Consider the following 17,635-nt stretch of genomic DNA (forward strand, 5'->3'; position numbering starts at 1 on the left):
CGACTTGACCAGTCAAACAAAGGTGCACGTATGCACCTACGATATAATTAAACAGCCGATATTATCCCTTAAGGACTCCAATGCTCACTTTTTTTCTGCGTTATGTTAACCTGGGCTTCATAATTACAACAATCTGCCACTCTTTAATAACTTTGCAAAAACAGATGACGCAAGAGAGGGAGAAAAAAGAAGGAAAAAAAGTCCTAATTATGTTCTTCTTACCTGCAGTGCACCGCAACGGGTCCGGCGCAGGACGGGTTGACAGCCTTGACCTTCTTGAGGAATTTCAGCATGCCTATCGGCGAGAACGGCACCCCGAAGTCCGGCCAGCTGGTAAAATGGAGTTGAGTGACCAGGCGTGGGGCCCGGGCTCCATCACTGTCCTGCTGTGAAGAACAGACGGGCCCAGTTAATGCCTGCGCGTGAGTAATGTTCACTGTCAACGCACGCATGCGCCGGCAATGACGACGGGTGAACTCACGCTGCCTCATTCAAATTGGGATACAATTCCCCCCCCAAAAAAGTCAATAAAATGGACATTAGGAAGTTCAGTGATCCCTCAGTTTAAGAACGCTTTAGATTACAAACATTAAATTTGCGAAAATATGATTATATTTTTATTTTTTTCCTCTTAAGATGGCGGCGCGTGAACACGCAGCGGCTCCCTTCTCCCGGCAAATTGCCATTTTCGTGTTTATTATGTTTGTTAAAGTCATTATAAGTGCCTTGTACGCTAGGTCCGAGAGGACAGTAATTTCATCTGTGCTGTATGTCATGCATATTAGCATATTTGACAATAAAGCTGACTTTGAATATAATCTTGGCATACGAACTAGTTTTTGGGAAACACACACAGCGCCACAATGGCTGGCAGACTAGTTTTCGGCGGAAGAACACCAAACCACACGGTTGACCGGCGCCACTGTAGCGGGCGGACTAGTTTTCCACACCCATGTTCTTTCAGTTCACTCAGTGCAGACATGGTTTGTTATCGAGCGGAGTACTTTTGCTTTTTTGGGACCAAAAAGGACCCCACCACAGGCTCGTTTTAAGCCAAAGACGACACAAAAGAAAATTATGGAAGAAGGAGATCGTCGAAAAACACGAACGAGGTGTGCGTTTGTGTGACTTAGCGACCCAGTACCAGTATGCTAAGTCCACCATTGCTACGAGTGGCTAAGGGTGTTTCTGTGTTGTCTAAGCGACCGTCTCAAATCCCATCTCAAAAGCCACCTATTTAAAATTGCATTTTCTGTGTAGCTCTTTCTCTTGTTTCTATTTATAATTGTATTTTATTTATTGTATTCTATCTTGTGTTTGTATTTTATTTCTTATAGTACCTATGCTTGTCTGTGACTGTAAAATGTCCTTGAGAGCTTTGAAAGGCGCTTAAAATATCATGTATTATTATTATTATTATTATTATTATTATTATTATTATTATTATTATAAAAACTTCTGTTGATTTGGATGAACGAAAAGCAGCTAGCAGGGGACAGTGTGAGTGAGGGTATTATCGCCGAGAAAGCACGGCAACTTTACTCGGATATCATCAAGAGGAAATTACATTAATGACCATCACAAAGGTAAATAAATTGCCTTTATTATACAGTACAGTTTATTTCTTTAATTACTATACAGTAAGACATTTATTATACATACAATAAGGTTTATTTTGTGTAGTTTTAAGGCTTATTTAGGAGAAAATGATGTTTTATGGGGACCTGGGAACGGATTATTCTCATTTCAATGGTTTCTTATGGGAAATAAATGTTTGGAAGACGAACTTTTCACCTTACGCACACTTTCTGGGAACCAATTAAGTTTGTAAGATGACGTATCACTGTATTGTAGTTTTTTGGGCAGTAAAACATGTTCATATATTTATAAGCATCCGTTTTCTTTTTGGCTGAATGTCTCCGAAGGTTGTTTGAGTAAGTAAAAGAAAAGCCTCACGCCAAAAGAGAAAAGCCTTTGCGGCAAAAATGATTGCTGCGAGGAAGGAAAAAGCCCGCAACACACGCCATGTTGACTCTCCGACGACATTCAACACATAAGTATATGGATATTATGATTTTTTAATCACGACTACGACCCTCTTTTAATATCTCCCAATTGTTTCCTCTCCTTTATTTATTCTATTTTCTTTCCTTTTAGCGTCGACTAAACTGTTTGAAAGCCCCTTCAGGGAGCATTACTTTTTACGTCTTCTCCATGCAGCTTTATTAGATGCTTAATTTTTAATAAGAGATTGCGATTAGAATGATGTATTTTTAATGTTATTTGATAACTACAGTGGGCTGAAATATTATTTTTTTTTTACTGTGTGCCTAATTAGAGACAATGCTCGCTTAAAAAATATCGCTGGGAAGGTATGCTGCAGTATAATTAAATTTTACTAGTGTGCTCTGGAATTCCATACATGGCACTTTTTTTGTTTTAAATAAACCAACAGGTTTTTTTCTGTTCCCAGGGGTTCAATAAAAAGAAATGATATGTGAATGTGTAGATTTTTTTTTTGGACTTACATACTGAAGGCAGAATTTTCTAATGGTGTAGTCCACTAGAACGGTGACGTCCTCCATGGCCACCCTTATGTTGCCGTATAACCAGCAGCCCTTTTCTGGCCAATACTGGAAACATTTATCCTGGTTAAAAAAAAAAGTAACATTTAATTACATGTGAAAAAAATTATTTAAAAATAAATGTATATAGTAGTCAAAAACAAATATGCAAATACAGTATGTTGCATTTATATATATATATATTTTTTTTTTCACATCAATACAATGTCCGTAATGCACGCTTTAAGCCATTAGCGAGCATCTCCGACTAATTATCGTGAAGCCTCTCAAGGTCTTATCAACAATTATTGCATCATTGATTCCAGAACGCTTCTTTTCCTTCTTGTGATACATCTAACCTGCTGCTCAAACTCCCGGTTGATCGGCCCTCTGAAGGTCAGCTCATGCGTTTTAACGCCAGGCAATTGGGGGAGCTCATTATATTATAAATGTTATTATTATTATTATTAATTCTATTTTTTGATTATTATTTTTATTCTAATTTTTAATTATTTTTATTATTTTGTATTATTTGTATGATTATTTTTACTATTTTATGATTAAATATGACAGTATTTTTATTATTATTATTATTGCTATTGTTAATTGTGTTATTTTATTATTGTTAATTATATTGTTTTTTTTATTTTTATTTTTACTATTTTTATTATTATTATTGCTGTTGTTAATTGTATTATTTTTATTATTGTTATTTTTATTATTGTTATTTTTACTATTTTTATTATTACTATGATTATTACTATTACTATTACTATTACTATACTTTCGGGTGAGTGAACACTGGCACATGTGGCTGCCGCTACTCACCCACAGAAAAACTGATCCTATGACTGTAAACTGTAAAGTGACCTTGAGAGTTTTCAAAAGCACTTATAAATTAAATTGATTATTATTACGACTATTACGACTATTGTTAACATTATTATTATCTTTATCCTCATCATTATTATCATTATTATTATTATTTTCACAGTGGTGTATAAACTTTTGCATTAATAACTAACTGTAGGTAATAATAATCAAGGTTTGTTTTTAGACCTCTTTCCTTTCTTTCAAATTGGTCAGCATGACGATAGTTGCCGTCTTCTGTTCCCAAATCATCCGCCAAAAGTCGGCCACCGTCTCCAACTTTGGACCTGAAACATAAAAAAAATATATTTGAAATGAAGTGAGTGAAAAGTGAGGTATATTTGACCAAAACTACATTTAAAAAAATGACCGAGAGCAATCAGTGAAACTAATCATCAACGGTGTTGTTTACTATGATGGCCACTAGAGGGTGCCAGAGCTTACAAGGCAACCAGTGTTTACCTCAAAGATATTATAAACATTGATTTGTTCATCACTTGATATCAAAAGTGATTTTGATAACTAAAAAAAAGAAGTGTCATGAGACGTACACTCGCGTCAAACTCAAGCCAGAACTGTTATCAACGTAGTTTAGATCCACTTATTCTTGTTTCCTTATTGCATTTTAGTTCTCTGTTTTGTTGTTGTAGTTTTTTTCACTCACCGATGCACTCCAAAATACTGTATTTTATTTATTCTATTCTATTTGTGATTGTATTTTATTTATTATGGTACCTATGCTTGTCTGTGACTGTAAAGTGTCCTTGAGAGCTTTGAAAGGCGCTTAAAATGAAATGTATTATTATATAAAATTCTGATTGGTTAAAACCCAAAACAGCAAGTAACTCGACATTTCATTTTAATTTACCTTGAGCGGCAATGAATTTCTTCTTTTGCTTAAAACCCTGCGAAAAAAAAAAACAAAACAAAAAAAAACAGTATTACCGGCGATTCGCTTGTCGCCGTCACTCACGTGGCTCGGAAGCAATTATGACTCACATCTATGTAAGAGGCGTTGATGTAGTCTGAACACATATGACCCATGTGACTGCTCAAAAGCACTCTGGAATGGTCATCTGCGGGTGAGAGAGAGAGAGATGAATAAATCAAATGTCAATCAAGAAAACACCCGGTATTCGTGTACAAGTTGCAGTCTTGCGCTGTTGGTGGAAACTATTTGTTTATGTAAACTAATTGAATGCTAATGTGCTAGCAGTTGGCATTGGAGTTATGAGAGTGACAACAAGATGTCTACCATCAACAACACAGATATTTCCTTTTTGTTTAGGAACATTTCTTTCCCAGTAGTGTCGTCTGTGAATTTTTAGCGCCGTAATCCGTTGAGAAATGTGTAAATTAGCGTTTAGCATAGCTCTCAGTGCTGACATGTATGTTTATTATTATTATGAAATAAAAATTTCTCCACTGCGAGACTAACAAAGGCAAATCCAATCCATCCATTATTATTATTATTATTATTTATATCACTTTTGTTTAGTATTATTATTATTATTTATATTAATACTATTATTTATTATTATTATTATTATTATTATTATTATTATTATTATTATTACTATTACTAATTTTTATTATTACTATTATTATTATTACTATTACTATTATTATTATTATTATTATTATTATCATTATTATTATTATTGTATCATTTTTATTATCATTATTATTATTGTTACTGTTGTTCTTATTATTATTTTAATTATTATCATCATTTTTATCATTTTTATTATTTTTATTATTACTATTTTTTTTATTATTACGACTATTACTAATTGTTATTATTATTATTATTATTATTATCATTTGCTATGTATTAGCTATCTGGGTGGCTATCTAGCTATCTGGCGGGCTTGCTAGCTATCTATTCACTATTTTAGCTGGCTGGCTATCTAGCTAGGTATCTGTTGGCTATCAATTGGGTAGCTAGCTAGCTTTCTATCTATCATTATTATTATTATTATTATTATTATTATTATTATTATTATGAAGGAAGTCTGGTCTTTAGAGTGAAGTGAGGGGAGGGGTTGTTGGGGGGCCTCACTCACATGGCAAAATGTTGGGGTATCTGTTTTTGTCTCTGTTGTGCTCCTTGCTGGCCTCCTCAAAGGACCCATGGTGGTAGTAACAGGGCAGCGACTAGAAAAAGAAAATCTCATGAGAGCGAGAAGATGAAACATGATTAAAAAAAAATACTTAAACAACGCTGGTCCGTGTTATTTTTTTCATGGGATTTTCAGGAGTTGTGCAAAATTCCAAGAGGACAAAGGGTTGGCGCAGATCAACCTACACTGAACTCCTCTCGGAAGAGTTTGCCGTCGTCGGCCGAGCGGGCGCGATACTCCTCTTCCAGAGCGTCCAGCGGGATGGGGAAGTACCTCTTGGACGGCGAAGGGGATCTAGGCAGGAGGACCACTCTTTGCTCTCCTGTGTTTCAAAAGGCATACGTAGCGGTCAGGAGGGCTAACGATTCCCAGTAGGCGCCATTACGAGCCGGCGTTGCACCTGTAACAACATGTCCGGCGGACATTAACAGTTCCCACACTTCTGCCCATTCGCGACACAAATCATTTCTGGAAGTCGTAAAAAAAAATACGAGCAACGCCTCGAACCGTGTGAAACGGGCTCGGAATTTCCGGGTATTTATATATATATATATACTCCCCCAACCTAGTTAAAATTAAAGTTTATATATATATATATAATGTAAACGTGTGAATAAAATAGCAAAATAATAATACTAATAATACTACTACTATTAATAATAATATTAATAATAATAATAATAATAAGAAGAAGAAGAAGAAGAAGAAGAAGAAGAAGAAGAAGAATAATAATAATAATAATAATAATAATAATAATAATAATAATAATAATGGCAGCAATAATAATAATAATAATGATAATGATAACAGCAATAATAAGAATAATGACAGCTATAATAATAACAGCAATGATGACAATAATATCAGCTATAAAACAATAATAATAATAATAATAATAATGATAATGATAACAGCAATAAGAATAATGACAGCTATAATAATAACAGCAATGATGACAATAATATCAGCTATAAAACAATAATAATAACAATAACAATAATAATAATAATAATAATAATAACTGCGATAATAATAATAACATAATAATACTACTACCACTACCACCAATACTACTAATACTCATACTAATACTACTATTACTACTAATACTATTACTAATAATAATAATAACAGCAATAATAAGAATAATACTAAAAATAATAACAGCAATAACAACATTAACAGAAAAAATAATAACAGTGATGATAATAATAATAATAATAACAGCAATAATAGTGACAGCGATAATAATAACAGCAATGATAATGATAATAATAATAAAATAATAATAATAATAATACGAAGAAGACGAATCAGAATAAGAATAATAACATTGACAATAATAAGTGATATTCATAACAGCGATACTACAACTACTATTCCTAATAAGATTAACAATAATAATAATAATAATAATAATAATAATAATAATAATAATAACGCATGATGCTTTCATGGGGCAGTATTATATTGATTACCTTGTTCTTCCATGAAGCCATTTGGAAGTTTTTTATCCACAGAAGTAACCAGCGCTTTCCTGTGGTTATTAAACCTAATAAATAAAAGAAATGTGCTTTTTTTTATGGTCAGAATTGTTTTGGCATTTGCATGCGAGATTTTCGTCATAATTTGCTTTGCGCTGATGAGCTCACCTGAGGCAGTAAATGGTCAGCAGGACGACAAAGATGAGCACAAGGGACAAGATCAACGTGGAAGGCAGCACGTGAGCACCCCGGTGGGTGAAGTTCCCTTCACACCATCCAAAAATAAGAATAATAATAATAAAAAGAATATGAATTGTTTCCACATTCCACAGGAATCTTCATTTCCTTTTACCTGCAGTTTGGTTGTCATGAGATGAAATATTCACGGCTGCAGAGATCCCGATCACAAACAACACCATCGTCTCTGCGGGAACAAACAAAACAGGGAGGGTTTAATTTCTCTACTGTGAGACGAATCAAGGTTACCTATCGCATCTAAAAAAAAAATAATAGCCAGCTATCCATTAGCTATCTATTAGCTAGCTTTCTATCTATTTGAGTTGAGTGAATGTTGTGGCTGCCGCTGCTCACCCACAGAAAAACGTAACCTGTGACTGTAAAGTGACCTTGAAAGTTTTGAAAGGCGCTTCTAAATGAACCGTATTATTATTATATAATAATGATAGAGGCGCTGCAGTTTCACAGTATGGCCGCTTGAGGGCGATGAATCGACATGAAACGGAAGTGAAGCCGTGAGGTCACATTCACAACTATGTAAGTCTTTAATTATGCTGTTATACTTAAAAAAAATGATTTCAAGAATGATATATGTATATGGATTTTATTCACTCTTTTTTCTTTTCAATGACTGGTTTCTTTTCACCCACGCTGCGTTTACATACAATGTAAACACAGAAAACACTTTCAATCGTCCACTTTTCTCCTATAGATCAGTTCAGCTACTGCAACAACAATATTCAAATACTTTGAGGATATTACACCGAAATATATATTGAATATAATTCATTGGGGTGCTTGCAGTTAATTCCTACTCATGCTCAATCCATCCAATGTTCTCAAGGTGACTTTTCAAGAGGCAAGGGGAACACACTGTGAGCCATTTGCAGGCTGCCTATTAATAATCATAATTCCCATAGAAAGACTCCCATTTTCTTTCCCTGAGCGTCCTTAATTGCGACTTCTCCCGTCTTAGAAAAATCGTTAAAATGAAGCCTTTTGTGCACCCTGCAACCTGATCACATGATGGAGTAAGTGCTGTCCATAAAAGGGTCAAAATAAGATAAGATTTTTTTTGTCGAACAATGGAGACATTTGCAATCTACAGCAGCAAAAATACAAAAAGGGGAGGGTGCGATATAAAATATACAGAATGCAATATAAAATATTGATACTAACTGTACACATGCTGCATAAAGTGGCTGTGTTATTTATATTTGTATAAAATATATGTATAAAATCTAGCCGTATTCATATGAAGAATATGAAAAACAAAAAATAACATTAACATAACAAATAACAAAACAACAATAACAAAACTAAAAAACTACAACCTAAAAAATAAACAATAAACAATTAAAAATTAAAAGTAACAATAAAAAATATAATTTAAAAATGTAAAAATTTCAACATCTATAAATGTAAACATTTCAACATTTAACATTTTAAAAATTAAAATATAAAATTGAAACATACGATTAAACAATACAATTAAAAAATAAAATTACAATGTTCAATATAAAAATAATCATAAAAATAAAAAAATACAATTTAAAAATGTAGAAATTTCGACATTTTAAAATGTAAAAATCTAGAAATGTAAAAATTAAAATATAAAATCTGAACTAATATCAGGGACAACACAGTAAAGTCATTTATTATTATCATTATTGTTCTTCAACACTTCTCAAGTGGTTGTGCTATTTATATTAATATAAAATATTTATATAAAATCTGAATACATAAAAAAAATATAAATAAAAAAAATTCAATAAATAAAAATTACAAATACAATTAAAAAACACAATTGAAAAACACTATTAAAAATACAAATTAAAAAATACAATTGTATGTATTATGTAATATCATAATGATCATTTATTATGATCATTTTTGTTAATAAACACTGTTTGTTGTTGTGCAGCAAAATTGAACGTGTCAAAAATTCCTTATTAAGGACATAAATATGACGATTTGAGAACAGCGGAGGAGTGTTAAACCTCGCACATGCAATGTATCTCGGTTAGAATCTTGACCAGATGGTTGATGCGTCTTATTACCGGGCAAAATGTCGACACTTTGTGATGCCATTTCTTCATCTTGTCGTCTGACGAACCTGAGCTGCGGAATAAATTGGACCCCAATCTACCGAAACGGCTTTGAAGCGACATCTCGGCATCCTAATTCGTCTTCCTTTATAAGAATAAGAACCCCCTTTCTTGTTATGAAGGGATGAAATCACTCATTGTGCCCATTTACTTCTTCGGGGGTGGGTCATCCAGGGGCCTAATTTGTGATGTTTGAGGAAGCGCCTCGCGAACAAGCCTGAGGGGAGGCTTTTTTTTACAGAAATGCACTTGCCAGACCCCTTAAAGGAAAGTCAGCCGCATGTCAAAAGTGTTATGAGACGACAAATGAGGACAGAGCAAGGAGAGGGAGGGGGGGGTGCCAGAGTTCCAGTGTTAGGAGGCAGTGATGCGGAGATGACACACATTGCAGAAAGAAGGAGACGGGCACATAAAAAAAATGACATAAATACATAAATCGGTCAGCCTTCCACCGGGTGAAAAAGCATGAGATGTCATGAAAAGCCAACTAGAACATCAGAACATATAATATGAGGTTTAATTAGAATTGCAAAAATAACCACAGTCCCCTTAAAGGACAACCGACATGACTTTTTTGTTTCCTAACATCAGAAAAACGTTTTATAGCATCTAAAATACTCAAAATAATGCAGGCTGATATTTTTAGTCAAATGAAAAACACCAATAAAAATGAGTTAGTGTCTTGGTGCAACACACAACGATTCACCATTGCGTTATTTATGTGTTTTCCTTCTAATTTCGGATTAACATGAAGTTTTCAGACCAAACAAAGTACCCAAAATGCATTGTGTGTCGCTTTCTCGGTCAGGGGCGTTCCTGACGTGACGTCACGTCAGGAATCGTCACTAACTCGAAAACAAGACTTCTTGAATATTCCGCGAAAGTCTTAAAACATAAAATATAGATTTAAAGGACAACCGACGTCATCAGACAAGTTGTGTCCATAATTTGTAAAATGGCTTCAAATGACTTCTACTGAGCGTATTTTACAAAGATTCCACCGCATATAGCTTTATTTTACCTTTTAAGACTCGTGCTGAATATTCAGGAAGTCTTGTTTTTGAGTTGGTGACAAGTCCGTACGTGACGTCACTGAAGGAACGCCCCTGACCCGAAAAAAAGGACACATTGTAGCAGTCCTTCCATCACGTCAATGCTTGTTTGGTCTGAAAACCTCGTGTTGCGCCAGAAGAGGGCGTCCAAGCTCCATATAAGGAATTTATCAGCCTGTGGAAACGCAATACACTCTCATGTCTACAAGAGGTTGCCATTTTCTGCTTCTTTTCTGGTACGCTACATTGCAGTCCAGATGCCTCAAAATGACACGGAATAAATTATTTAATCGATTGCAAACATGTATGCTTTCCTCTTCAGAACTATTTGGATCATATTCATAAGTGGATGTGTAACAAGAAAGCATATTCTCCGAATCTGAAGCCATTGTTTTGATTCACTAGCAATGCAAGACGTCTTGGCGTGACGTCACGAACTGGGGGCGGGACTTTCTGAAAATGCCCAATTCGCAGCTCAATTTTTTGCAGATTTTGAAGTCATTTTTATTGGTGTTTTGCATTTGACTAAAAATAACAGCCCGCGTGTTTTGGGTATTTTAAATGCTATAAAACGTTTTTCTGATGTCATTTAGGAACCAAAAAAGTGACGTCGGTTGTCCTTTAATTGAATATTTATGTAGTCCAAAAAATAAATATTCTGTGGGTCCTGCAATTTAAGTGACAATGACAAAAACCCTGGCACCGGATTGGACACATTTTTGCATATCATCTCGCAGTGAATGAGTGAAGCAAAACTATGCTTAATTATTTTTTTCTTACATTCAACTGTCCGTAAAACAAGCCCAAAGCTCATTATTGAGAAAAAGAAAAAAATTCGGAATTTAACAGCGATTTATTGTATATCTTTATGCAAAGACCGGCGCGTAGAATCTCAATATTTAAAACGAAGCATGATGAAATTGACTTTGCGTTGACCCCTGGACCTCATTTAAAGAGCTCTTATAAATAATGGAGCAATAGGATGGAAAAGAAAACGGGGAGGTGGAGGTAAGGGGGTGGGAGGGGATACATAATGATGTCATTTCCATATAAGAAACATGCTGATACAAGCTATTCGTTATTCTAATGTGTGTGCTGGAATTTTAATCTCATGAATAAAGTTAAATATTGATTTGGATCAATGTCACTGAACTTTTAATCATGCGTGGAAGGTGTGGTTTGGCTGTTCTGTGAAAGTAATGTTTAACATTTACAGTTTAGTTTAATCAGCTTTTTTATTATTTATTATTTTATTTACGGTTTTATTGTTCTGGTGTTTATTGTTCTTTATTGTAAAGTGCCCTTAGGTGATTTGAAAGGCGATTATAAATTAAATGTATTATTATTATTATTAATAAACATATTTTTACTTCAAGATGGCGCCGCGAGAGTGGCTGCCTTTCCAGCAGCTTCTATTTGTTTTTTCTACTTCTTTCGTTCCTTTCCTCTTCCTTTCATAACGTTGCTGCTGTGAAAAATCAATGTCTCCACTGCGATACTAATGAAGGTACATCCAATCCAATTAATAATAATAATAATTAGTATTATTATTATTTTATTATTACTATGATTATGACTATGATTATGACTATGATTATTATTACCATTATTATTATTATGATTATTACTATTATTACTGTGATTAATACTATGATTATTACTATGATGATTATTAGTATGATTATTATGATTATTATTATTATGATTAGGATTAGTGTTATTATTGTTATTGTTATTATTATTGTTATTATTGTTATTATTGTTATTGTTATTATTGTTGTTATTACTGTTATTACTGTTGTCATTGTTCTTACTAGTATTATTATTATTTTTATTATTATTACTATTATTATTACTAGGATTATGACTATGATTATGACTGATTATTATTATGATTATTACTATGATTATTACTATTATGATGATGATGATTATCATTATTATTATTATTATTATTGTTGTTGTTATTATTGTTATTGTTATTATTATTATTATTATTATTATTATTATTATTATTATTATTATTATTATTATTATTATTAACCCCAAGCATGTTGCAAATTTTTACAATGATGCATTCATCACCTCAATATAAATCGGGATGCTAAATAGTACGAATTAGGGATAATCTGCATTGTAGCCATCTTTTTTTTCCACTCTAATTGATTGCGCTATTGGCACGTAAACTTGAAATCCAACCCACTCAGGCTGGAGCTGTTCTCAACTTGAGGTTCAATTTGTGATGAAAATTCATGGAATCGCGTCGTAACAAAACAACAATGCATTCGCTTTGCGGGCCAATTAAAAAAAAAAAAAACATGGCCGCCGTCCTAACTTTCCGAATCAAAAGCGTCTTTGAGAGGATTCGGGTTGAGCGGTATTGCCGTCACACATTGTGCACCGATCAATACCTTCTCACAAACAAGTTGCTGCCTCTTCATAAAGAGGTTCTTCTTCTCGTTTCATCAGCGGGAGGGGCAACAAAGATGTGTTTATGAGAATAAAAGAAAAAAAAAGATTGAGCTGGAGTACAAACATGCCAGTGAAGTGTGGCAGCAAGGGAGTGGGAGGTCGGGAGGTCAGGTGGTGGGTGGGGGGGGGGGGTGTCAAAGGAGTCAATGTCTTGATTGTTGGTTCACACTTAAAGGACAGGCGACACCATTTTTTTGCTTTCCTAACTGACATCAGAAAAACGTTTGATAGCATCGAAAATACCCAAAACACGCAGGCTGATATTTTTAGTCAAATGCAAAACACTAATAAAAATGACTTAAAGTGTCCAAAATCTGCAAAAAAATGGAGCTGCGAATTGGGCATTTTCAGAAAGTCCCGCCCCCTTGTTCGTGACGTCACACCAGGATACTCCTCCACAAACTACAGAATCAAAACAATGGCTTCAGATTCGGAGAAGATGCTTTCTTGTTACTCATCCAGTTATGAATATGATTCAAATAGTTCTGAAGAGGAAAGCATACATGTTTGCAATCGATTAAAGAAGTCCTTCCGGGTCATTTTGAGGCATCTGGACTCCAATGTAGCGTCCCAGAAAATGCACAAGATGGCGTCCAAGCTCCGTTGGAAATGGGCTGATTTGTCTGCTGGGAATTTGTGTCAACTAGTATCAAATAGTAGTCTTGGTGCAATACACAACGATTCACCATCGCGTTATTTATGTGTTTTCCTTCTAATTTCGCCATCAACACAGATCAACACGAAGTTTTCAGACCAAACAAAGTACCCAAGTGCTTTGTCGGGCAGGGGCGTTCCCTACGTGACGTCACTCAGGGAATCGTCATCAACTCGAAAACAAGACTTCCTGAATATTCAGCGCGAGTCTTAAAAGGTAAAATATAGCTATATGCCGTGGAATCTTTGTAAAATCCGCTCTGTAGAAGTCATTTGAAGTGATTTTACAAATTATGGACACAACTTGTTCGGAGGTGTCGGTTGTCCTTTAAGTAGACATCCTTGTTCAAAGCTTTCACCACGGGAAAATAAACTTCACTCGACATGACAACTAAGATCAGGATTTTTCCATCAACTTACAAGCCCAAATCGAGCCAGCCGGCCGGCGCAGTCCTGGTTATCGGCGGAGCCGTGCGTCCATCGCAGCAAAGCTAGCCAACTTTTCCCAAGGCTTGTTGATGGGTCAGAGTTTCAGATTGGGGTCAAGGCACGTGGAGTCGCGAGAACCTGGAAAATGAATAAATACATAAAATATAATCAACGTACAGTCGTGCTTTTATACAGTAAAAAAAAAAAAAAAAAAAAAAATCTGGTGCGAGGCTCCTTTAAGAGCGCATTTGTACAAATCGGGTCATTCATGCGGCTGTGATACATTACGATTCTCCTTGAGCATGTATAATATATAATGTACTACTGAGTGACACATGAAGGTCACAACACAATCATGTTCCGGCCGCAAAGCTCACGTGAACTTTGCCCCGGCCCGCATAATACAAATCCTTTTAGCCATTCCGTGAATCCAAAATGAAGAGGACAGAAAACTAGGACGTCCAAGGACAACCGACGTCTCCGGACAACTTGTGTCCATAATTTGTAAAATTGCTTTAAATGACTTCTTCTGAGCGCATTTTACAAAGATTACACCGCATATAGCTTTATTTTACCTTTTAAGACTCGCGCTGAATATTCAGGAAGTCTTGTTTTTGAGTTCTCATCCTACATCACTGAAGGAACGCCCCTGACCGAAAAAAAGGACACATTGTAGCAGTCCTTCCATCACGTCAATGTAGTTTGCTGTACTTGTTTGGTCTGAAAACTTTGTGTTGCACCAAAAAAGAGCCAGAAGAGGGGGACAAAGCTCCGTGTAAGGAATTAATCAGCCTGTGGAAACGGGCAGATTAATTTCTTACACTGAGTTTTGTCGGCATTTTCTGCCTCTTTTTGGGTGATACATTTCCCCCCAACGGTGCCTCAAAATGGCACGGAATAAATTCTTTAATTGATTGCAAACATGTATGCTTTCCTCTTCAGAACTATTTGAATCATATTCATAACTGGATGAGTAACAAGAAAGCATCTTCTCCAAATCTGAAGCCATTGTTTTGATTCTCCAGCAAGGCAAGACGTCTTGGGGTGACACCACGAACAAGGGGGCGGGACCTCCTGAAACTGGCCACTTCCTGGTTCATTTTCTTTGCGGATTTTGGACACTTTAAGTCATTTTTTATTGGTGTTTTGCATTTGACAAAAAATATTATACTGCGTGTTTTGGGTATTTTCGATGCTATAAAACATTTTTCTGATGTCAGTTAGGAAACAAAAAAGTAATGTCGGACGAAATATGAAGCTAGATTAACCCATTCGGGGACAGAAGTGGAGCATATTATCAGGTTACAGGGCACATGAAAGGTTAAAAAGAGGTTACGCAATGTATACATGCAACGTGTGTATTATCGCGAATGATGAAACTCCTCTGTTGAATGATAATGGCGATAAATAATGCAGAAGCTCTAACTTATTCATATTACGCTTCACCAAAAAGTCCGTTGGGACGCTTGCGTGAAGCCATCTTGTTCTCCGTCCAGACACGCCCACCTGCTCGCATTAATGGGGCGCCGGGCGTGCATGCGTCCACTTCAACGTACAACACGTGCCCACTGACGATGAGTCCAAACATGCAGCACATTAAAGTTAGATGGTGACATCATCATTAATTTATGGCAAATATAAGCAGCAAAGATGGTGGAGGGTTAGCTTCTTGCAAAGTGCTTCAGTGACACTTGCAATCATTAAAATAGATATAGTGATACCTCAGCTTACGAACTTAATTGGTTCCCAGAAAGTGTGTGTCAGGTGAAAAGTTTCGTCTTCCAAACATTTATTTCCCATAAGAAACCATTATAATGAGAATAATCCGTTCCCTGGTTCCCATAAAACATAATTTTCTACTAAATAAGACTTAAAACTACACAAAATATACCTTATTTTATGTATAATAAATGTGCTATTGTAATGTAATTAAAGAAATTAACTGTACTATATAATAAAGTAGATAGATAGATAGATAGATAGATAGATAGATAGATAGATAGATAGATAGATAGATAGATAGATAGATAGATAGATAGATAGATAGATAGATAGATAGATAGATAGATAGATAGATAGATAGATAGATATAGTTGCATCGTTGTCCTGTTTTTTAGAATACGTAGTAAAGTAGGAGTGCATTTTTTGGTTTGTTTTGATTTGTTTTTAACTCATTCACTGCCGACCTTGCAGCTTTTTGCAAAGAAGCCGGTAAGGACGCTGACACATGCAAAGCGGTGCAATTTTCACTCCATTCTCTAGACAAACAAGAATCACAAGAACTTCGTTTTTGTTTGTTCTTTCGTGTTTGTTTGTTTCTTTATTTATTCGTACGTATGATCGCATCCTGCAGGCCTCACTGGCATGCACGTTTTACTACGTGCAACCCGCCCTCCCTCCCTTATCCATTCCTGTCTAGACCAGTGCGCGTCTCTCACACACACACACACACACAGAAAACGCCCCCACCGACCCCTCTTCATAAGATATTGATTGTGTTTTATTTCCAACATTGACGCCGATCGCCGTGGATTTGCTCCACTAACCTTATTTCAGCCCCCCACGCCGACAGGCAGTGTGGATGACAACATCCGCGGCGATACGCGAGGTGCGCTTCGCGGTGCAACGTGGACGGATGGAGGACGCGAACGAGCAAAAGGGGAAGGGGGGGAAAGGGTGAAAAGAAAATAGAAAAAAAAAGAAAAGCAAAATCATCGATGGTTTGTTTTGCAGCGTGGTCGCTCTTACCGTACAACATGACCTCGCTTCCATCAGCCTTTCTGCTTCTGGCTTTTATCCCAGGGGGGGGAAGGGACGGGGGCTGGGGACGACAACAGACAGGCAAAACGATGACGAGCGTTGTCAAAACATGCAACGGTTCATATTTGCGTCAGGTCTGAGTGTTGGGATGCGCCTGCCGCCCGAGCTTAGCCGCGTTATGGCAGCCTGCGCGGAGCCGAGAGGACCCCCCCCCAACCCCTCTCCTTCCATCGCCCACCAGCATCCGGCTCGAGGACGACATACAGGCTGGTTCAAAGCAGCATCTTTGAAACATTCAACTTCAAGTCTTGCAATTTTGTATTATTATTATTATTTTTTTATTTTTTTTTTTATTTTTTTTTGGGGGGGGTGGAGGTCGTGAATCTCGTGAATCTCGTCCAATTTGCTTTTTACACAGCATCATGGTCATGTTACTCCTTTCACAATAAAACAAGGACCTTTGGAGTTGAAATGAATCAGATCTTGCAGGCTGAAATGTGGCAGATAGACACAGACTGATTGAGGTAGCTTGCTAGCTAGCTGTAGATATACAGTATAGATATATAGAGATAAAGATAGAGCGAGCTTGCTTTATATATATATATATATATATATATATATATATATATATATATATATATATATATATATATATATATATATTATATATATATATATCTTGCTAGCTATATATAAAGCTAGCTATTTATATATAAAGCTATATATATATATACAGTAAAGTCTCGTTATATCGATATTCAAGGGAATCCGAAAAAATATCGATATAACCAGGACTATCGATATATCCGACCCTGTTTGCATGTAATTTTCTCCGTGCGTGCATAGAAATAGTATCGATATAACCGGGACTATCGATATATC

The 17,635-nt window shown here is 35.6% G+C and overlaps 1 protein-coding gene across 3 annotated transcripts in view; it reads right to left on the bottom strand.

Moving 5' to 3' along the window:
• Window positions 1-16,982, bottom strand: part of LOC148889699 (receptor-type tyrosine-protein phosphatase epsilon-like) — a 28,455-nt gene extending 11,473 nt beyond the window's left edge. The window contains exons 1-12 of one of the 3 annotated variants that reach the window (XM_089011682.1): window positions 16,742-16,982; window positions 13,985-14,131; window positions 7,394-7,465; window positions 7,210-7,306; window positions 7,036-7,109; window positions 5,743-5,879; window positions 5,501-5,591; window positions 4,434-4,510; window positions 4,303-4,339; window positions 3,624-3,721; window positions 2,529-2,648; window positions 223-383 (exon numbers count right to left, since the gene is read on the bottom strand). In XM_089011682.1, the coding sequence (XP_088867808.1) occupies window positions 223-383; window positions 2,529-2,648; window positions 3,624-3,721; window positions 4,303-4,339; window positions 4,434-4,510; window positions 5,501-5,591; window positions 5,743-5,879; window positions 7,036-7,109; window positions 7,210-7,306; window positions 7,394-7,460 (959 nt within the window). In that variant the 5' untranslated portion in view covers window positions 7,461-7,465; window positions 13,985-14,131; window positions 16,742-16,982. The other 2 variants (XM_089011680.1, XM_089011681.1) reach the window with 2 other exon arrangements.
• Window positions 16,983-17,635: the final 653 nt, after the last annotated feature.

The sequence above is a fragment of the Hippocampus bargibanti genome, linkage group LG13 (assembly GCF_051943395.1).
Source record: "Hippocampus bargibanti isolate YZ-2025 linkage group LG13, ASM5194339v1, whole genome shotgun sequence".
In the NCBI taxonomy this organism is placed as follows: Eukaryota; Metazoa; Chordata; class Actinopteri; order Syngnathiformes; family Syngnathidae; genus Hippocampus; species Hippocampus bargibanti.